Raw genomic sequence first — 22,523 nt, 5'->3', positions numbered from 1 at the left:
AGCCCGAACGCCTCCAACTACTGAATTCAGATCACAGTTTGTTCCGTTAATTTAATCCAGATTAATTATTTGCACGTTAATAAAATCTAAAATGATCATTTAGAGCTGAAGACTCGTCTGAAACGTCTTCAAAGAAAACCCAGAGTTGTTTTATGGAGCTTTTTTTGGTTCTGTTATTCATATATTTCAGTATTTTCCGACCTGAATATTCAGATCCCCGAATAAAAAAAAAAAAGAAGTTACAGGAACAGTAGCAGCAAACATTTCTGCATCTGAAATGATTTTAACTTGTTTGAATCATTCTCACAGATGTAGAAGAATAACTTTCCTCTCTGTTTTATTTGGTGCAGCGGAGTTTGATTACATCAGAATACATTCAGCAACAGACTAAAGCTATAAACAGTTTCCCAAACACTTTGGATTTACATTAACTGATAATTAAAAGTTTTTTTTTATTATTTTTTATTCTTTGAGCGCCTTCATGTTGGCAATAAATACATTCAAAAACTGTAACTGCGGCTCCTCCACCTTTAGCCGTTAAGCTAACTCACCGATGATCTCTGACTTTCATGAAGCTGCATCTCTTTCTCTATGTTTTTCTCAGATTTTCTCACTTCCTTCCTCTTTTATTTATGAACCTGCTAAAAAAAAAAACAAAGATAAAACTGCTTTTAAGACATTCAACAGGAGGCTGGTGCACATCACAACGTGTTAACTTGTGATAAAAACGCAGCAAACACACACTCACATCAGTCTAGAAAGAAAAACAAACACTTGAACATTCAAGTATAATAACTCGAGACGTACAAAACATTTATAAAACAAAAAAAAAGAAATGTTGGTTTCTTTAATGACTACAGATCAGAGATATGTGGTGGGGGTCCATGTTTTAGCACCTGAAAACAGAAAAGGTTTCCGAGCTGGTGAGTTCATGTGTGTTTGTTGTCATTAAGAAATCTTGTTGTTGAGTTGTCCGGGGTATTTGTCAAATCTCTTCTCAGCCTCCTCGCTGAACGCATCACCTGTGGGACGGATTACAGAAAATGAATAAATGATAAGAACCACTGGCCTGAGTGCAGCGTAACGTTTTTATTAATGTGTTTACCTAAAGAAGAAAGGCAAAGAACAAAGCGATTGCAGTTATTTTATGACTATTTAAAAATAGTCTGGAATAAATAAATGAATAAATTAAAGAGGAAAATAAATCCACAAACGGTTTCAATAGACGTGGGATACGTTATTTTGATCTATTGCAATATTCTACATAGTTTACTGAGAAATTTTAGCTTAAAACATAAGTTGTATATACTGTAGTAAATCAGATGACAGTGATAATTCATTAGACAAATTGAGTCAAAAAACAGATGTTTCAATATTAATCCAAATGATCCATTTCCAGTTTATTGAACTTGCACAGAAAATGTGGAGGTGAAAAACATGACTTTTCCTTTTAAAATCGATACTAAGACAATCAAAATTGATATTGTATCGAAAGTAAAAGTATCACCATATATCGGTATTGTTTCCCACCCTTGTGTTGCTGTAAAGTTATCGTAGGATTTGTTTCTTACCAGTGTGGCAGTTGTGGAGCCAGATCCGATGTCCGTCGTATTTGCAGTTGCATTTCATGCCGTTGTTGGTGAAGTCGCTCTCGGCCACTTCGTAGTTTGGATTGATCACGACCTGAAACGTTTAAATGCACAGTTCTTTTCCTATTAGTAGTTACAAAACAGCGCTGCAGTCGGTGCATGAAAACACACGAGTGGCTTTAGAGAAGATGTAATAGAAGATGTACTTAGTTAGTCCAAACTGAAGGAGCTGCTTTTTTAACATGTTTGGATAAATCATGACCTGGATGAATGAATGTGATGTCACTTCCTGTTTCTGTAGCGTCACATAACTGAAACAAAACTTATCAGAATACATATAATCACAATAATACTAATCAGTATTATATTAACTACCTAAAATGACAGAAAGCATCCTTGAAAAACTTATTTAACATGTATTTTATTGTTTTAGTCTGGCCCAAGTCCCGCCCACTAACATGGAGGGGGTGGAGCTTATGACCTATACTGCAGCCTCCAGCCACCAGGGGGAGCTCTACTGGCTTTGGCGTCACTTCAGAGGAGCCATAGAACGTATAAAGACGGATGGTGGAACTGCTCCTCTAAGCAAGCAAAGCAAGTAGAGCTCCCTCTGGTGGCTGGAGGCTGTAGTATAGGTCATAAGCTCCACCCCTTCACGTTAGTGGGCGGGGCAAACTAAAATACACGTCAAATACATCACTTTTAAGCGTGGTTTCTATCATTTTAGGTAGTTAATATAATGTTGATGAATGTTCAAGTGTCAATTTCTTGGATAAGTTTAGTTTTAGTTCAGAGCGTAGTATTAACGTCAATGAGTCTGGAGGAAGTGTGGGCGGGGCATTAATATAGTGGCTCCGCCCTCAGAGCATCAGACTCAGACAATGCAACGAAGTGGAGACGTGTTGTCTGTGTTTATACACAGTCTATGTGAGGAACTGTCATGGCGTCCACTCTTTTTACAGTCTGTGGTAAAGCTTAAAAAACTTTATTCTTCTTCAATTAAATTCAATTAAATGCTGTGGCCTGTACATTTTAGTTTGTGTTGATACCACTAATTGTTAATTGTATAATTTTTCAGTAGATATCACTCTTTATTCTGTCCGTGAAGCTTGTGATGTGGTAAAGTGTTAAATATTTTAACTTTAACTCTTTTTGCTTTGAGCCACTCACCTGAAAGATGTAGTTTCCAGGTTTGACGTCGGTCATGTCGATCCACTGGCAGTCGATGTCGTGTCGGTACAAATCCCAGCAGCCCACGGTGATGCCCTGATCGCCGAAGTTGGCGCATTCGTAGCGTTTAGAAACACCTGAGGGTCACGGATATAAAACCTGATATAAAACCTGTGACAGAGCTTTAAACGTTCACTTTCTAAAAGCTGTAGCATCTGAAAACGTTAAATTTAGATTATTATCTGGATCATTATTAATATTTCTGAAGGATTTTCTCACCCTCTTGACAGTCCGTGTCCTCCAGGCAGAAACTGGCTTTGTGTCCCTCGGCCACTTTGGTGCCGTTGGCGTTGAGCAGATCATAGTGGGTGAAAATATCCATGCTGTGGTAGTGGCTGCACAACACGTAAGAAAAATAAATAAATAAAGATGAGTGACCAAAAGTACCGACAAACTGAGAAAATGCTCCATCTAAAGGGGAAAATATCATCAAGCTTTCCTGAAATATATGGTCACATTTCTTTAAAAACATGACTTAACAGGAAGAGGCTTTAATTCTGTTATAAAAACAGAGAATTGTTGATGTGCTATATATTTGTCTTATAATGAGAGAGAACACAGAAAAATAATAATTCAAATGACATATTTTGCAAATATAAATCTTTAAATCTGTGTTACCTTTCTCAAATAAAAACTATTTGTTCTCTACTGGGTAGAAGTTGACATGTTTGTCATAATGTTTTTACTTCTACAAGTCTGAGCTTTGTCAGCTGGTGCACAGAAGAAACAAAAACAACCAGAAAGTCATAGGAAACAGCTTTTAAACTTCAAACCTTAAGTATCCCTGAATGAGTTTAACCCTTTGTCATTCCTCTGGGTGATATAAGGGACACAAGTTAAATGCTGCATGATGCAATGAGTCGTTTTCATCTGATTTCTTTGATAAAAGTCATTATAAGATTCAACCAACACATCAACAAATTGTTACTTTTTTTAACTGTGTTCCAACTGTGATTCCTCCAGAACTAAACCACTTAGAGTGATTCTGACTTTTATGATAGAAACTTCAGAGTCTTGTCTTTAAAAAGAGACAAAGACCATGAATGAGCTCCAACATGTTCGTCACCAGGATTCAGTTTACTCTAGATACATCCTATATCATCTGAGCCAGAGACCCCTGGTTAAATAAATACGGCGTCGTTACCCGTGGCAGGCGTGCCAGACCCAGGAGTGGCGCCCGGCCTTGGGCTTGAAGTCGGCGCGGCCGATGTTGTGGATCTGGGAGGAGAAGCGGAGGAGGCGCCGGTGTCCGTACGGCCAGTTGGCCTTGGCGGCGGACTTGGAGAGGCAGTCCTCCTCGGCGGCGCAGTACAGCATGTGGAGGGGACGGTCCTCGATGTAGACGGTCTGCTGGACCAGGGAGGCGTTCAGGACCAGATCGGAGGCAGCTGGACACAGAGACGTGGTGGGGTTACAGGAATATGTTTTTATTTTAGTTTCTTGTCCTTCTTTGCTTTCTGTGTTTCCCCTCATGTGTGTTTATTTAGTCCTGTCTGTCCCTTTGTCTCTGCTCATGTTGTCTGTTTAATAATCATTATTGGATCTCACTGTTTTTTGGATTTTATCTGAAAACCCTGCAGCACTTTTTTGTTCCAGTTCTTTCCCTGCTCGTGTGCACTTTGGAAACCTTTGGACTGGATTATAAAATAGTGCAGGATTGTTGCACCGTTGAGGATCATGAGCCGTAGATGTAGCGACGACACAAACTCACTCTCGGAGCAGATGACGCCGGCTGCAAACTTGGCTGCAGCTTTCTGACAGCTGACGGTTTTGTGGTGCTGGCACTGGCTCAGAGACATCTCGCTTCCTGTGCACTTCACGCCGCTCATCACCATCTCCGTCACGTTGCTGCTGTCCCAGTACCAGGTTTCCTTAGAGCCGTGGTGGTGGTGGTGGTGGTGTTAGGGAGGGCAGGAGGAGGAGTTAGACAACAACCAACAAACAAAAAAAACCCAAAGAAACACGGAGCATCTATCAGGACTTAATCATTCACAGAGAATTCAGAGCGATGCTGCTGCTGCTGCTCTGGAAAACAGATGTTCTGGGCTCATTCTTGGCTGCACACAGTGTAACGCTCAGTTTATTATCTCTGGAGGACGATAACTTTGTTCAAGTGATTCAGTAATAACACTACTTACTGTACGGCAACTATATTCATATATATCCACACTTTTTTTTTTTAATCACACTTTTTAAAGTTGTCAATTTTCTTTAAAAGTTCTGACGAAGCCCAATAAATGATCAAACCCTTAAATAACTAATTATTAGTGTGTATTTAAAACTAGTTCTTTCCTCCAGCTTTAATTAAAGTTGCCACATTCCCAGTGAAACACAGAGTAATAAATTAAATGTGTTATGCTCTTTGTTCTGTGGGTTTAGAAACTGTTCTGGAAAAAAAAACATTAATTCCTCTTGTCCCTTTGACCGTGTTATTTAGGGTTTTTGAACCTGGCAGATTTATCTCCTTGTCAGTGATGTTGGACAGAAAACTGCTTCTACAATTTTGGAAATATGAGAAACCTCCAACATTTAAAATTACGGCACAAGGGAACAAGGAAATGTGTTACATTTAGAAAACATTAGACTCATTATAGATTTCACAAAATGTGGCAAACAAATAGTAAATTTATTAAAAGCTTGAACTGACTGTTTAATGTTTAATGTTCTGTCATTTAGTGTCATCTTGTATTGAGTTTCAGTTTGTCTGTGTGCGTTTTGTTTTTTCTCATATTTTTTTTGTTTATATGTTTATTATTTGCATTTTTTTTCTCACTAAGGGGAAAAAATCTTTCATTTGGTTTTAGTGCACAACCCTATAAATACAAATGTGGTTTTTCAGTTTATGTCTGCATCATAAAATATCAGTAATGAGCTTGGATTAAAATCTGGGTTCACATTTATTTTTATACTTTTATTTTTGTGTGTGTGGCTCTAATAACAAACGCGGCCTCAGACTCGAGCTTTAACTCATTTTAAGTGTTTATCCTTCTTTGCAAGACGTTTGCTGTGCAGATTTTTGATTTATTTCTTTTAAGTTTTTAAGTTTCTTTTATTTCTTTTTAAGTTTGTTGGCTCTTAGTTTGCTGCCTCTAAACTCTAAACGTCTCATTAACATGTTCATGAGTTGCTCCTCTGTTTCCTCAGACTCAGGACAAAAAGGTAGAAATCTATTTTTGGTTCCAGACTTTCTTTAAATGCAATAATTTCTTGTGTTATTTCTTGAGTGTCTGACCGTGGTCCTACTTACAGTGATGGCATGCATGGAGTATCCGAGCCCTAGCTGCCTGCAAACCACCATGGCTTCCTTTGTGGTCCAGCCTGTGCTGCACACTGTGCCCCACTTGGACCCCACCTGAACCTCCACCCGGCCCTCATAACTGCTCCGGCCGCCCACTATCCGGATCTGCAGAGAGCGTCCTGCTGGGAGTCAGTGAGGGGACACGCTTCCTGTCCTGTCTCTGAACTGTCTGAGGAGAACGTGTAGTTTTGAAGCAGCAGCGGTGGCAGTAGTTTCGGTTAGTTTTTTTTTTCTGGGCGAGGATAAGTCGGCATTGTTTCCAGATGAGGTCACCGCTTGGCTTTTGGCGGTGAGTGGTTTGGAGTTTGATTAGAAACTTCATGTGGGCTTGTTTGGATCAACAGACCTAAACACAACATGTCGTTCTTCCTCCGTGTAGAGGAGGAGACGTCTACTCCATATGGAAATTATAATACACTGTCATTATATCATCATTAGTGTGATGCGTCTTAATATATGTGCACAGAACGCTTTTATATCTCTACTCAGTCGTGGCAGACGCATGATTACGTGACAGTAAACTCGTTCCTGCTCGGTCGCTGCTGCCAGACGAGTATCTCAGCTCCAGATGGAACTTTTTAAATGACGTCGTCCTCTGGAGTTTACTGAGAGACGTAAAGCGCTCTCATCAAAGCAGAATGGAAAGATCCTTTTCAAAGTATCACAGCATGAGCCACGTTGCTGCACCAGAATCGAGGAAATGTGTGTAAATGACAGCGTATTAAATTTGCATACGTCCCATCTGCCGTCCTCTGTGGTGTTAATGACCTACTTGCAGGGCCTGGTTAGCGTAGCCTAAGCCCAGCTGCCTGCAGGCCACCATGGCCTCCTTGGTGCTCCAGGTCTCTCCGCAGACCAGACCCCAGCTCTCCGTCCCGTTGGGGTCTGAACTCAGAACCTCCACGCGGCCCTCGGAGCGGGTTCGTCCTCCTGTGATTCGGATCTGTGCGTGCAACCGAGGGCGTTAGGAAAAGCAGAGCAGAGCGGAGCGGAGATTCACAAGAGCCGGGTTTTTGAATCTCAAAATGTTAAAAATTAATTTAGCAATCGTCAGTTTAGTGATTTGAGTTTTTCTACGGGAGATGTTAAGGGAGTATAATCTGGTAAAATACAAACTGTACAACCAGAAATACTGTATGTTAAAGAGAAATCACTGCTGTCAGAAAAAAAATGTAATTTGATCTGTTGGATTTGCAAGAAATTCAAATTAAATGACTTTTTTGTGGCAGCAGCAGAGAAGAGTTATATCAGATTTCTACACCATCATGCTCTAGTGGTTGATTCAGAGAAGATTATTAGAGCAGCAGATACTGACAAATGGACAAAAGATTATGAAACAAACACAGAATAAAACAGTGCATTTTATGATCTTATTTCCTACCATCCTGTTTTTAAAGCTTTGTAAAAAGTAAATTGTTTTAGTGAGGAAGGTTCAGGTCTGACCAAGTTCTCGAGGCCCATGTACGGGACGTTGCAGCGGACGGCGGCGTCCTCCATGTGTTGACAGTCCTCAGACGTGATGTTCTTAAAGGGGCAGTTCCAGATGGACTTTTCCACCCCGAGACACTTCACCTCGTTCATGTAGATCGGACCCATTCCTGGACGGAAGAGACGGACACGTAAGACATGGAGCGAAGATGAATTTATAAGATGAATCTGAAGTTTTTGGTGACTTTTTAAGAGTAATTCAGATTGAAGTCATTTAATAATAAGACACTCAATCCTGATTAGAATAAATTCAAGTCATCTGACACTAATACACCAGCAGCCTAATGGCACCGGTGCTGACTCCAGTGGTAGTAACCAGACTGAAAAGCAATTTAAATACTGAAAAGCAATGGAGACCTCAAAAGATGCAGAATGTATAACCTGCAACAAGCGCTGGAAGAAAGGTAACACCTGGAATTAAATATCTGACAACACATAGCATTTTTTTTTGAAAAGCTTAGAAATGTACCATCTTTGAGAGCCTGCAAGACCTGTATTTATATTATTTAAATTAATATTTTGTTGAACTTGCACGTCACAAAATGCCTTAAAAATAAAAAAGGCACAGTTTTTAGACAAAGTTTGTATGATTTCCATTCTTTAAACACCAGCACTGTTTACAAAAGAATGTGGCGATACACATCCCTGGTCTCTGGTCTAGTCTGGTCTATGTGCTACACATCTATGGAACATCCACAAGAATTAATCCAAAAGTTTCCCAACACAACACTTCTCCCCACTTGTGCAGTGAAGTGTTATTCACTTCTCCCGTCAGTGGTCGTAATGCTGTGGCTGATCAAAGCTCTAAAAGACACCACATCACTGCCGAAACCCGGGATCGAACCAGGGACCTTTAGATCTTCAGTCTAACGCTCTCCCAACTGAGCTATTTCGGCCCATAGAGAGAGAGAGAGGATCAGATTTTTTTTTTTTTTTTTTGCAGCAATTATTCTATTTCATAAAGCGCTGATACCAGATGAGAACGATCCAGGACCAAAGGAGTCGTCTCAAATCTTTGTTAGTTACTGAATTTGACTTCACTAACTAACAAACCACTTGTGTTCTGTACACAGTCCGGACCAGAGACTAAACACCAGCTCGCTTCTGAACCCCGGGGAGGCTTTTCTCTGTCAGCGACTTCACACGTAATCTCTAGATTTTCACTCCATCTCCGCTGTCAGAGGAAGGAATTCCTTCCGCTGACGTCCAGGAATGTTTCCCGGGACTCGGTCGCAGAGTAGATTTAGTGACGAGTCCCCTTCTGCAAACTTCCTCTGTGGTAGAAATCCCGATGTACAGACTCAGGGGCACAGACACCTCCCAACCCAAGGTTTCCGAGAACACGTCTCTCTTCAAAAGAGCCACTGTTTCTCATTTGGTGGAATCTCAGAGTAATTTAGCCAAACGGCTTCTGTGTGGTTGAATTAAATTGTTAGTAAAGATGCATTTTTTTAATACATAGAACTCTCTGCAGAGGAGCAGCTTTTATTTTAGTTTGATGCGTTTATTACATGTTTATACAATCTCATGTTTTAAAATGTTCTTTTAAATCACATAACTTTCAGGTAAAATTAAATTAAATTAAGCAAATTGTCCTTGATTCTGAGGGGAGGAAATTTGTCGGCTGCATCTACATTCGTTTGTAAAGGAGAAGACTTGGTCTGATGCCTTGCTCTGGGGGGGTTCAGTCACAGATATGAGGGGATTTGAGACATTTCTAACTAAAAGTGAGACCCTCGCTGCCGAAACCCGGGATCGAACCAGGGACCTTTAGATCTTCAGTCTAACGCTCTCCCAACTGAGCTATTTCGGCCCACGGCGGCCGAGACCACCCAGGCGAAAAGATAATAATTGATAATCATTGAAGCGTTTACACTCTTTCGTAAGGCATCGCACTTCTGAACCCTGGTTATCAAAGACTTTGGCCTCAGGTTTTTACAGCTCCAGTCGTCAGTGTCACTCATGTGGACGCCAGGCGGCTGAGACACATTCTGGACCTCATTGTGACAGAAACGGTCCATCATAGCCTTTCGCTATGAATAACACACGGCGACTTAGGAATCAAAAATAAACCCACAGTTAAGAGCTTTTTAATGAATGAGGAATGCTATACGGGCGGATTCATGTCAGGAATGTAGCACAGCTTTCCTTTCCTTCTATTAAAATGAGGAATCCATGTGGGAATGTTAAGGTCAGAGCGTTGGTAGAAGAAGAAGAGATGACCTGAGAGATTAGAGAGAAAGCTGGTGACTGACGTCTTCCCTGAAGGAGGACACAATCACATCCTGTCTCAGGTGACTTGTATTCGTCTTGTCCTCACCTTGTCCCATGCGGGCCCCGGTGAGAGCCTCCTTCGCGCTGCCGAAGCCGAGCTCCCTGCAGACGACGCTGGCCGACTGCAGGTTCCAGCGGTCGTCGCACACCGTCCCCCACTCGCTGTCTTTCAGGACCTCGACCCGACCTTCTCCCAGCTTGGCTCCTCCCTTCAGCCTCACGTTGGTCTAAACAGCAAAGAGAAAACACATCGTGACACCGACTCCACCAGAGTCTAGTGATTCTTCCTCCGTCGTTTTGCTTCAATAATTTTACCGAAATTTTGATTTTCTTCTTCAAGCCGCTGTTTTGCATGAACAGAGGTCCGGGCATGCAGCTGACGACCGCCGGCATGCCGCCGCTGCAGACCGACGTGGCGTTGGGCTTGCTGAACTCCAGGGGGCAGGCCGCCAGGTGGACCTCGGTGCCCGTACAGGCCACAGAGTGGACGTGGAAGTAGTTCTTCTGACGCTCCAAATACAGCCTGAAGGGAGCAGAGACCCGGGGGGGGAAACGATGAGTGGACGGTATTTACAGTTTTCATGGGCATATTTTTAAACAACTGAATGAACAGAGGCACAAAAACTACAATAAATGATAAAAACATGTCTGAGGAGAGGAAGAAGATCCTCCTACAGCCGATGTGTGAAGAATAAACTGTAGAACAAAACATATTAATTTGGAATATATTATATTTTCCTGAGAGTTAAACAAGAGGATGAATAGCAAATATGTACTTTCAGGTTAGCTTAGCATTACCAAAAGACTACAAACGAACCTGGCGCTTTCTGAATTTAACAAATCAACCCACCAGCACATTTCAACGTTATATTTACAACCTTTAACACGCAGCTGAAAATGTAAATTATAGCTTTTATGCTCTGCACATAAAACCTACAGAAGACTTAATATGTTAATATGTTAAATGTTTGTCTCTAGCTTCATATTAACCATTCATCACTGTTATTATAAAAACCAGGGATTAAATAAAGTGTTTAGACAAGAAGTGCAGTTGAAATGACAGTTTGCGGAAGCAGCCATGTGTGTGCGTGGGCATTTTTCTCCACAGAAGTCGCTTATTACCCTCAGTTTACCTTTTGCCAGGGCTGCTCTGTTTAGACTTAGTGTTAGCTTTAGCTTTGGATGTCTGCCTGCAAGGTAAACACGGGTTAGACTGCACAGGTAGACAATGACACAATGAGATGACACAGACACGATGGTTACGTGATGCTACACAATTACGTTATAAACGCTGTTCAGCAGGATGTGTCACATTCAGTACATCTGTCTACGCAGGTGATTTGTTGTAGTTGTGTATAAAAACGCTAAAAATAAACTGGTTTGACAATTTAATGTTCAGTTTATGTTGAAAAAGTGCTAAAAAAAAAGTGGTACTGACTGTACGATCATTCTGGGGGATGTAGTTTGTGTTGCTGGATTAAATTACTACAAACTACAGTCAGAGTTGAATCAACAGGTTTTTTAAACTGAATACCAGAAAATTAAATGCATCTTCACCAGCGTCCCTAATGAATTGACATGTAGTTGAATCAGACACATCCTACTTATATACAAACAAACATAAATATGACAAAGACACATTTTTATTACTCATTATTTAGCACATAACACAAAGATGTGGCCAAAAGTTTGTGGTTGACATGTTTTCACATTACTCTCTTATTTTTTTCCAGGGATGTCGTTCATATTGTTGTTGTTTTATTTTCATATTTTTGTCTCCATGAACCTTTGGCCACACAGTGTGTTACACGTTAAGAATTATCCCAGAGATGTTTGTTAGTACTTTTATTTTCTACATTGAGGCATTGCTTTATGTCTGGGTGGTGTGATAATTAAAGCATGATGATCATGTAATTAGACCACAAGCTCTGTGACGGTGGCCAGGTCTCAAATAAGAGTCAGTTCTGCAAATTTTAAATAATATTTTGAAAAACTGAGTGTTCATATTGCTAAATACTAAAAAAAAAAATGTACTGATAGCAGGAATATTATTAATTTTAGTGTATTTTCAGTTCAGTTTCATGTTAGCCTACAGATTAAACAGGAGCTACACATTAAAACACTGATAAAGAGTAAAATAAATAAATAAATAAGCTATGAAGTGTATTTGGAAGCTCTTCACTTGGGATTTAAAGTCACCCGTGGTAAAAAAAAAGCTGATCTTGTCATAGTATGTGCTGACAATAACAAAAATACATGTATATATATCGTTTAAGATGCATTTTTGTCACCACACAATCATCTGACAATAGATCCAAATATATTTTACTCTGTTTAGAGCCCTCAGGACCCGTGTGTAGCTGCCAAACGTAACAGGGACTGACTGTCTAAGACTGTGGTGAATTCTGTCTATCTGGCGTCCTGACCACTGAAAAAACAAACGCTGTGAATTTTGCAGGATCCATTTTTTGTCATATGGAGACTAATTCAGTTAAGGAACCCAGGGTGTCGAGTTTCCGACCTCCTCCAAAAAGCATGCCATAGATAGTTAGATAAAAAATAAACCAATTAAACCCAAATCAGTGGCATGGCACAGACCGACGACATCTGTCCAATTATTATTATTATTATTTGCTATTAAATTAGGTGCATCAGTCTGTGCCATGTCTGCAAGACGTGAGAGGAGAGGTTCCGCACTCATTCCCATGCTGCACATTATAATAACATGACATTAGAAAGAGGTAAAGAGGCATCCAGCTAGAAACAGGCGCTACGTGGTGATTGTCCACCCAGAACAGGAAACCCACTGTCAGAGCTACAGTAAACAGGGAGCAGACGGAGGTGGACGGTGGGTTTTTCCCCTGTGTCTGTGTACCTTCCACCGGCCGAAACATTAACCTTCGGCCTGGAGACCTTCTCAGCTGCTCGCTTTTTCAGGCGTCTGCAAAACGGTGAGACGGCCAGATTCCATCACACACGGGGGAGAAAATACAAGCAAACGCACAACTTAGACCGGCTGCATGTATGCGCACATACACACACACACACACGTCCTGTCAGTGGTGAGTAACATTTTTCAGATGCCACAAGTTTTCCAAGAGCTCACGTTACAGATTTCACAATTACAAAGCTATTCCAGCTATGCAGAAGAAATGAGCTGCCTGGTATCAAGTAGCTGTAGGAAACACAATAAATGTGTTTTCTTGTGTAATACACTGGCTGCAGACAAAAACGACACTTCAGAGGATAATAAGGGAAAAAGCTGAGAAATATCATCACGTCCTTTGTCTTCTCTGGAGGACACTGCCAGCTCCAGATGTCTCAGTGGAGCCTGGAACATTTTAGAGGACACTACGCACCCTGGACACAAAACTTTTTTGTCCTCCTGCCCTTTAGGAGGAAATAAAGGAGCATGAAAAGCATCTTTAATCCCCGAGTAAATTTATAATTATGACACAGTAGTTTATTATTAAAGTGGTGAAGCGTCAAAATGTGTCAGAAACACTAAAGAAGAAGAAGCGTTTTAAATTAAATCAAAGAAGAATACTTTGTTCAAACTACTGTTGTTTGCAACTTCCATCTTTTTCTGACCTTTCTCAAAACTTTTATTTATTTCTGATGAATGACAATAAATCTATCTATCTATCTATCTATCTAGTTGAATCTGTCACAACACCAAAGAAGAAGAAGCGTTTTAAATTAAATCAAAGAAGAACGTGGCCAAAATTCTGACTTTGTTCAAACTACTGCATCTTTTTCTGACCTTTCTTAAAACGTTTATTTCTGATTTATTCCGACCAGAGAATAAAAACCATCAGATCAAGTGTTTACATGGTTATTAGCTGCTAAAACGTTCCTTTCACCCCACATCCCTCTACTTCTGGTTGGGTCAGTCTGTTCAGATTATTTATGTGGCCACACAAGACATTTTTATTCAGATTATTAGTGTAAATTATTATTATGTGTGTAAAAGCAGCAGCGTATAATTGTGTTGTGGTTGTATCGTCCTTCTCTCAAGGTATAATTTCCCTTTAAGACTCGACTTAAGTCAAACAATAAGGATCAGAGAAGGTTAAATATGAACAACTATTAAATAAAACATGCAGGTTGTCTTCTCTCGGGTCTCGGCGGCCGGTGCGCTGTGTGCCCGTCCAGCAGCCCCCGTCTCCTCCTCCTCCAGAGCCTCAGGATTCACACAAGGCCGAGAGAAAACACACTTCTCCCCTCGTGCTACTGTGAACCAGCTGCTGAGGACGAATAAAACGTCCAGCCAGGAATGTGTGGAGTCACACTGACCGCTGGATCGGTCCGAGGCTGCACTGCTCTCGTATAACACAGAAGAGTCCTTTTAATAAAGACTCCTGGGGGCTTAGTTTTATCAAATACTATATTAGAAGTCATTTCCAGTTTACTGAAGGAACAAATTAACTAAATTAATTAAATTTTCAAACACAACCAGACTCAAAAATAAACTTATGTGTAATTTTCTATGTTTGTTGCCTCTGACCGAGTCAGAGCAAATGATCTTTCTTCCTTTTTATAGCTTTTATCACATTTTAATAGTTACCATATTTAATTAGATTGGTATTTATTTATTTTAACCGCAGCTTACTTAGTAGTGAGACCTGATCTATCTATGAACTTTGCAGATAATGTAGAGAAGATGACACACACACAAAAAACAAACAACAATACAAACAAAAACATGATGTAACACCTTAGTTGTAGCATTGTCGTTTTTTTTGGCAGACAGTACAACGTCTACACGCATTCCCTCTCATAACCACGGTAAACAGCAGTCGCTGTAATGTCCACTCTGCACAGGACAAAGATTAAGATCCTGCTTGTGGTTTGGTTGAAAGTGTTGCCACTTTGCTTTACAGAACAAAACGGTGGGAAAAAGAGTCAAAGCGGCTGCAGCAAACGTCTCAGTCTGAGTGAATGAGCCACGTTCCTGCACGGAGGTGGTTTAGTTCCCACGGCTGGTGACGACCAACACGCTCAAATTTATATATTTATATATAATATAATACATATATATATATATATATATAATATATAATATATAATATATAATATATAAGCTCACAGGCTTCCTACTGTTTAATCAGTTTGAAGAAATGTTTCCTTCTCATAAACAATGAAAATAAGTACAAGAAATAAAAGTGCAGTTAAACCAGTTGTGTCAAACATATTGTAGTTGAGCCCAGTTTGATCTAAAGTGGGCGACACCAGTAATGTAAAAGCATAGTAACCTACAGATAACAACAAAGAAGTACAATACATACATAAACTATCCTTTTACAAAAAAATATGCACAATCTCAAATTTCTTAATAGAAATAATTCTAATTTAGGCACTTTACTGCCATGTGCTGTTTAGTTCAGTTGTGTTACGTTCGTAACTTTGACTAAAACAGTGCAACGTCTAGTGCAGTGATTCCCAACCACTGTGTCATGGGAAATTATCCAATTTCACTTAATTGGTCAGAAAATGACATATTTACTGCAGATAATCAGTCTTGGTTCGTCTATGCCAGCGACGTATAGCAACAGTACAATTAAATCCTCTTCCACTACATGATAGAAGGTAGATAATTAACCCGTCTATCTACCTGTTGCCGTTCAAACAACATAAAATGCTGTCGTGATGCTTGGAATAAGACAACGATGGATAAATACTGGGAAAGAGAAAAGCACTCAGTCTGAACTGGGTCCTGGAGAAAGTTCAAACCCAGTGGAAGGTCCTAGTACGAGTAGAATGAAGGTTCTCTGTCCTCTCCATTTACTTTTTCAGGGGAACCGTTCTGCTTGGTGTGTGGCCTGGCTCAAGATAGGCTGAGACACACTGGTATAGTGGACGAATTAAGAATAGAAGTTACTGTTATTGAAAATGTTGTAAATTCATCCCCGTGGGGCAGATTGAACCCTGTGCTGCCGTATGTTTGACACACCTGCTTTTAAACCTTCTTATCCAGTCTTTGTGCTAAGCTAACAGCTTCCTTGAGCTTCACGTATGTTGTACAGATGATTTCTTTTTCCAAAATGTCAAACACTAATTTCCGAGACAATCTTTCTTGTGTAGCTTTGGTGTCAGTGACATTCAAGCTGCCTTTTAAACGTGAGCAGACGAGGGTCAAACCCATGAAGTTATTCACTAACCTGTAGAAGTTCTTGTTGGCCTTCCTCTCGTGAGGGAATCCCAGCATGCCGCAGACCACGCGGGTGTTTTTGATCGTCCACCCGACGTCGCAGACCTGCGCCCAGCCATCTTTGTATTTCACCTCCACCACGCCCTCCGTGATGGGCTGCTTCTTCTTCGCCATGGCAACCACGGGCCGGAGTCGGACCGCCTCCACTGTGTTCTCGTGGACATTTGCCTGCAGCAGAGCAGAAGACATTTGTTTATGAAGGACATTAATACATAAAATGAACTGTCAGTGGATGAAAACTAAACTTAAATAACACAACAGATGATTTTACTGCAGGTATGTGCAGTAAAGATCTTCATTCTGACACATCCATGCATGCAGACATGCGCTCACGTCTCTTAAAGAGTCGTGCACGAGAGAAACAGACATTACAGTGAGTCACAGGGTTATTTCAGGTCTTATCCTCTCGCTAACAGCTCATAAGTAGTAAACGATCTCTGATTGCCAGCTTGGCTGCTGACTCACTTCCGCTGTGGTTTATGTGGAGAAAGAAAAAAAATTGGCTGTGGTTGCAGATTAAAGTCTGGACGCCACGTTTGACTGAGCATCACTCACAACAATGGGCAGACGGAGGGAAGACTGGTTACGCATCTGAAAGTCCACCCACTTCTTTCTTATGAAACCTTTTTGTCGTTTTATATAATCCTTCTTTGTCACAGATACGCCAGCCTTTCCCTCTTCCAGAGGTCTGGGGAGACGAGTCACCGGGCTAACCTTGTTCACCTTGGACCGTTCAGTGGTGGCGCAAACAAAGAGCGTGAATGGAAAACAGTGAGCGGCTAGAAACAGCTCTGTCTGAGTAGCTGCGCTTCTTTAGATCAAGCTATAAAATTAATCACATTTTAAAACATAAAAAAAGGAAGCCCTCCACACATTGCATCACCTCAGGGCAACAGACTTGGCTTGGAAAGGTTCCTGCTCTCAGCGGCTAATCAGCACCATGTGTGGTAGTTGCACAGAGGTGTTAAATGTCTTCCATGTGGGTTAAACCTTATAGCGTCTATAATCCGTGCAGAGAAGGAGTGTTTGTGGACTCATAACAGTTTATTAATTACCACAAAGTCTCTACCAACCTCTAATCACTCCAGCATTTTTTTTTTTGCAAAGAAACACCTATTTAGGACATAGGCAAAGTAAACTGAATGCTGTTCATGAACATCTTGGAGCTCATTCATGATCTTAGTCTCTTTTAAAAAAGCCAAGACTCTGATGTTTCTATCACAAAAGACAGAATCACTCTAAGTGGTTTAGTTCTGGAGGAATCAAAGTTGGCACACAGTTAAAAAAACAAGTTGTCACAACCCTGATTGTGACCATAAACAATGGTCTGTAAGTCAAACCACATATCACATCACATCAGGGCAACAGACGTGGAGAGGCTAGCTAATTAGCATCATGTGTGGTAGTTGCACAGAGGTGTTAAATGTCTTCCATGTGGGTTATAATGAGTATGAGTCTATAATCCGTGCAGAAAATTAGTGTTTGTGAACTCATAACGGTTTATTAATTACCACCAAATCGCTCTTAAATGCAAACTGGCGACTTACGTCGATGACATTTGAGTCCACGAAGCCGGGAATCCTCTCGTCTTTGCACACGACGCCGGCATCTTCATCGTGAGTGCAGTCGCTGTTGCCCCAGCCCCGAGACTTGCAGAATTCGATGCTCTTCTCACCTCCGTTACACAGCACGTTATCCAGCCAGATTTTTCCTGCACAGGCAGCAGACTGTCAGTGAGGCTCCAGAAAAAAAAAAAAAAAAACTCCCAGGGATGGAAGTGACACTTGGCTGCTTCTAACACTGGTGCTCTTTGAACTAACGGCAGCGAGTTCTCCGTGGCTGCACGTTTCCTAGACTGGAGTCTGAGTCTGAGTCTGTGGCAACGACGTAGATGTCCAGGCACTTTAACATTGTTCTTATTTTACTTTTGCATTTATTAAATGAAATGTTGTCTTTAAGTTGGTCAAACTAATTTAACTTGAAACATTCGTAAAGTTTGCATGTTCTCCCTGTGTCTGTGTGGGTTCTCTGCGGCTTCCTCCCACTGTCCAACGATACGCTCGTTAAGGTTAATTGGTGATTCTAAACTGGACAAAGGCGCGAGTGTGGTTGTCTGACTCTCTCTGTGTGTGTTAGCCATGCGCTTGATGTGACGATTACTAAGAGCCTGAGTTTGCACAGTGTAAATATTTACTCTGTGCACAATTTCTGAATATCATTAAGATCTTTGTTGGAACCAGATTTCATCTTGTAATAACTGGGTCTTTTGTTGTAACAAGTTTTTTTATAATTTCTCATTGGATCTTTCCCTCCTTTATTCATATTTTTGGTTAAATAAAAGTGTGTCTGACTGCAAGCGGCGAAACTGAAGCCAGAATGCAGCAGGACTGTCCGGTATTAGACTTAGACTTAGACAAATGATCCACAAGGGAAACTGCTTGGTCATAGTAGCTCAGTTGTTACAAAAAGATGAGCTATTTTTCAGCTGGATAGTTTGATATAAAAGAACTGGAGCTGAACCATGAATGGTGTTTGGTGCAGTGGTTGGGATGGATTGTCCATAATGGAGAGAAGTTTATCCAGTGTCCTCTTGTCCCTCAAACGAGAAAAACGACTCCAACTCCGATCACATGTCCAGACTTTTGGATCAATCTCCCCCAACAAACCACAGCAAAGCACAACAGACTGGTATAAATAATCTTATAACTCTACTGAAGCATCCTATGTTTTTTTTTAGCTATAGTGGCCACATGTCTGTAAAGGGGGAAAACCACATGTAGGGTTTTAATATTGGGGTTTCACAGACCGCCCTCGTCCTACTGTACGTTTTCTAAATTTGAAAAGCTCGCAGCGTGTGTTTAACTGTAACCTTTTTACCTTGGCCTTTTCCATATTTGGCGCTGTGGGCCCAACCTGTGGCCGAGACGAAGCCCAGCTGGCGGCAAAGCACGTTGGCGTTGCTTATCGAGAAGTCGTCGTCGCAGATGGTTCCCCACTCTCCCTTGTAGAAGAGCTCGACCCGGCCCTCGTTGTGTTTTCGCGGGTATCCGGACAGTCTGACCTTTAGCCGTTCGCTCTGGGCCTGCGGGGACGGGGACGGGGACGGGGACGGGGACGGCGTTGGCGTCGGCTTGGCTGTGGTTGCTGGCGTGGTCTGGGTTAGACAGCACGGCAACCACAACCCAAACAGAAAGCTCAGCGCTATCTGCTGTCTGCGTCCCATTATTTCAGCTTCTGCACATGGAGAAAAAAAAAAAAAGGACAATGTCAAGAAAGGTCTTAAAATAAAAAAGACTGATTCAAGCTTCTGACAAAGTAAAGTAGCGTGTCTTTTCAATTCAGGTATTTGTTATGAGAATTCATTATCAGTTAGAGACTACGAGCAACAAGGTGTATTCAAAACAAACTTAGTGAACAACTAATCTGTGGTGGAAAACTACAGATTAAATTTCTGAACAAGTGTTTTGTTCCTCTAGGGATAAAATAATTTTAGATTAGATTTCAATTTTCCTCCCATTTTATGACCCTAAACCCGCACAATGGTGGTAACCCATAAGACAGTCTGTGCATGCCTCATATGTATATGAAAAATGCATCATATCGTAAGACCATTTTAGCAAAAAGCCCTTTTTTTGTCCAGAAACGCGAGTTTTCAAGAGTGTACAGCCATGTATGAGCTGCCTCCAATCAGCCACAGCACATTATACAAAGATTCAGTCAAGCTAAACCCAAGAAGCTGAAATATGCTCAGCACATGGAGGCAGGATTGATGTAAGAGTGTAGAGTTAGTCCAGTGGTTTAATTCAAACCATCTGGTCAGTGTTGACTATTTTTCGTCACGTGTGCTGGTGGTGTGTAGACCTCATTGATCACATGATCATTCTGATCACACATGAACGTTTGTATTTAGTTTATATTCATTCATATTTTGATATACAACGAGCCAAACTTTGCCAATAAAATCTTCTCCTGAACCGTTCTGTGTGTCCGGTAGGCAGCGTACACCGCATAGGCCTCCTATTGATAACATGAGAGCTACACGCGAGGTGGTGGGCGAGGGGGGGGGGGTTGTTCCTCCAGGGACACAAATACAGTAGTGTGATGTGTTTGTACAGAAACCACAAACTTAAGGTGCCCTTTCCAAAACATGGTCTGAGACTGACTACATGGTCTTTGAGTGCGATTTCACAGTGTATGGAGGGAACACACACGTTAAAGCTTTGGGAGCTTTTTTAAAGGCAGAGCCACCGAGTCTGAAGCTGCATATTTGTGATAATGTTCTGAATCTTGAACATTTTTTTCAAAATATATTCTTTATCCGTTTAGTAGGAGAAACGAAGAACAAATAAGGGTTGTTTACTTGATGAGAGTTGCTATTAAATAACTGATGTAAAGCACATCACGGATAATTAATATGTCTGCATAAGCAGATGTTTGCAGCTGCCACCGTACTTTCTGGCTGGGTGTTTATCTCTTAATAGCAAGAGTTCAATGATAACAGAGGAAGGACTTTGCTGAAAGGCGATTCTCTGGTTGAATAAATGAAAATTCGGTAAATGCGGAAAGCTGTAAACAAGCTTAGCTAAAATATGTGCGGAGAAAGGCCAACGATAACATTTTTATCCAAACTCTCTAAACATCCATTAGTTCACAGAAAAAGCTTCCTGCTTCAACCTTCACCTACTGTACCCCAGCGCTCCTCCGCAAAGAGGGATTCATTTAAACATTTCAGATGTAATGTACCTCCAAATAAAGCAGTTTAGTGGAAAATATTTATTTTGATTGTGTATGTTTCTTGGCCGACGAGCTGCAGCAAACTTTCAATGCTTTTAGTTTGGTATAATCATGGAGATGTCATGAAAATGAGATCCATGAATAAATGTATCTGTGGGTGGAAATTCTTCATGTCTTTATGTCAACTAATAAATGGAATATCTTGCATGTAATATAAAGTATAACTTAATTTGCCAGTTGATTTGTAGGGAGCATCAGTGGACGTAGACTGGCCTGCATCTGATTTTAATAAAAGCCCATCGCTGGTTGTTTCAGTGAGTGTAAGACTAATTCAAACAGACCACAGCACAGACTCTCCATACCAATGTGCTCATGGATCAGGTCTTGTGAAAGGCTCAAATCGAGCGGTGTTTTCCTGGATGAGCACAGCTCTGGGTTTGCACATACACAACTGCTCTCTTAACCAGAGACACTGGTTCCCGCACACGATCCCACCAAAAACACACACACACTGCTAATCAGAACCAGAAATCTGTGCTGTGAGTAAAAAGCTCCCTGGGCTACAAACTACTAAAAAAAGAAGCCCTTGCCTTGTGTTGCTGACCTCAGAAAAGTATGGTCAAAGCCACATCACAGAAAGATGGATGAACTATAGATTAATACTGAGCCTCAGTTATTCAGCCAGATTAAAGCTACAGGTTTTACAGCATTAAAGTACTATGAATGAAATTTGTAATTAGTCTTTTGTGTGTGCATATAACTATTTTCCTTTCCAGTTTAATAAATCATAATTCTTCTTATCCAGACCCAGATCTGGACATGACATCAGGCAGGATAATTCCTGTTAATGACCCAAGTCACTCTTTATTTTTCTGCAACATTCCTCACATTTTCTAAGCCCCTGAACCCCAAAAACTGGCCAGAGAAACAGCCACTGTGAGAACTGAGACCCTACACTTCCTCAAAAGGAGCTTGAGTCTGCAAGAAGCAACTCTAAAGAAGTCTGGTTCTTTTACAAAGTTTTCAAAGTAAATCCAGGAATGCAGCTTATGATGTGTGTGTGTTTTTTTTTAACATGCATTTGAGTATTAAGTGGAGCTTGTTGCCTTATTCGTACTGGTCGGGGCGTTTTGCAGCAAATTCATCTTGTGTCAAATACAAGCACATTCATTTCTGACTATTAACAAAGCTCCCTTACCTTATAATGCCAGTGAGGGGAGGTTGTAGCGGTTCCAGTGGAGAGAGAGGAGGTGAAAGAGCTGGGTTTAAAATTTCTAGAAGTTCATAAATTGAACCGCCTGAGACAGAAAGATAAACAGATGCCTCAGGACTTGTGCTAAATCATCTTCTCCATCAAACGCGGGTCCAATTTACGGGGAAACGATCCACCCAGTAGCCAATTACTCCTTTCAGCGTTGCTTTCCGTAAATTGCCAGCTGTGCAGCAACTCAGTGAGGAGGAGGAGGAGGAGGAGGAAGAGGAGGCTGGACTGGAGGACTGGAGGGGGCTGGATATATTCCCTGAAAAGACACTAACTCTTTCATGAATGGTTCCGTAACAGGCTGTTACAGAACGGCTAAAAACGTGAGTTTTTTCCGAGCATACGTGCGGACTGAAGCACACGACGTGTCAGCTTTAGATTTACAACAGATGTCCCGATTCATTTTCTGTGATAAATCGTGTCTCTACAGAAAGACAG

The 22,523-nt window shown here is 41.1% G+C and overlaps 1 protein-coding gene and 2 non-coding genes across 6 annotated transcripts; all 3 read right to left on the bottom strand.

Moving 5' to 3' along the window:
- Nucleotides 1–312: 312 nt before the first annotated feature.
- Nucleotides 313–22,301, bottom strand: loxl3b (lysyl oxidase-like 3b). Of its 4 annotated transcripts, none has more exons than XM_047611747.1 (16): nt 22,023–22,301; nt 18,968–19,324; nt 17,638–17,801; nt 16,041–16,258; nt 12,755–12,820; nt 11,013–11,069; nt 10,195–10,402; nt 9,926–10,106; nt 7,561–7,715; nt 6,067–6,222; nt 4,531–4,690; nt 3,964–4,207; nt 3,039–3,154; nt 2,760–2,896; nt 1,572–1,683; nt 313–1,022 (listed from the first exon to the last, which is right to left on the bottom strand). In XM_047611747.1, exons 2-16 carry the CDS (start codon nt 19,311–19,313, stop codon nt 949–951), a joined length of 2,394 nt encoding a protein of 797 aa, XP_047467703.1. In that variant the 5' UTR covers nt 19,314–19,324; nt 22,023–22,301; the 3' UTR covers nt 313–948. The 4 variants fall into 4 exon arrangements, with proteins under 4 accessions (XP_047467703.1, XP_047467702.1, XP_047467704.1 ...); XM_047611746.1 differs by lacking the exon at nt 6,067–6,222 and adding an exon at nt 6,890–7,060 and having other exon boundaries at nt 22,023–22,297; XM_047611748.1 differs by lacking the exons at nt 6,067–6,222; nt 11,013–11,069 and adding an exon at nt 6,890–7,060 and having other exon boundaries at nt 22,023–22,296.
- On the bottom strand, nt 8,429–8,501 carry trnaf-gaa. The gene has a single exon. It is a non-coding gene; the product is annotated as a tRNA-Phe (tRNA).
- trnaf-gaa lies at nt 9,346–9,418 on the bottom strand. The gene has a single exon. It is a non-coding gene; the product is annotated as a tRNA-Phe (tRNA).
- Nucleotides 22,302–22,523: the final 222 nt, after the last annotated feature.

Source organism: Mugil cephalus, chromosome 17, assembly GCF_022458985.1.
Source record: "Mugil cephalus isolate CIBA_MC_2020 chromosome 17, CIBA_Mcephalus_1.1, whole genome shotgun sequence".
Lineage (NCBI taxonomy): Eukaryota > Metazoa > Chordata > Actinopteri > Mugiliformes > Mugilidae > Mugil > Mugil cephalus.
This window is presented reverse-complemented; position numbering and strand designations above follow the sequence as displayed.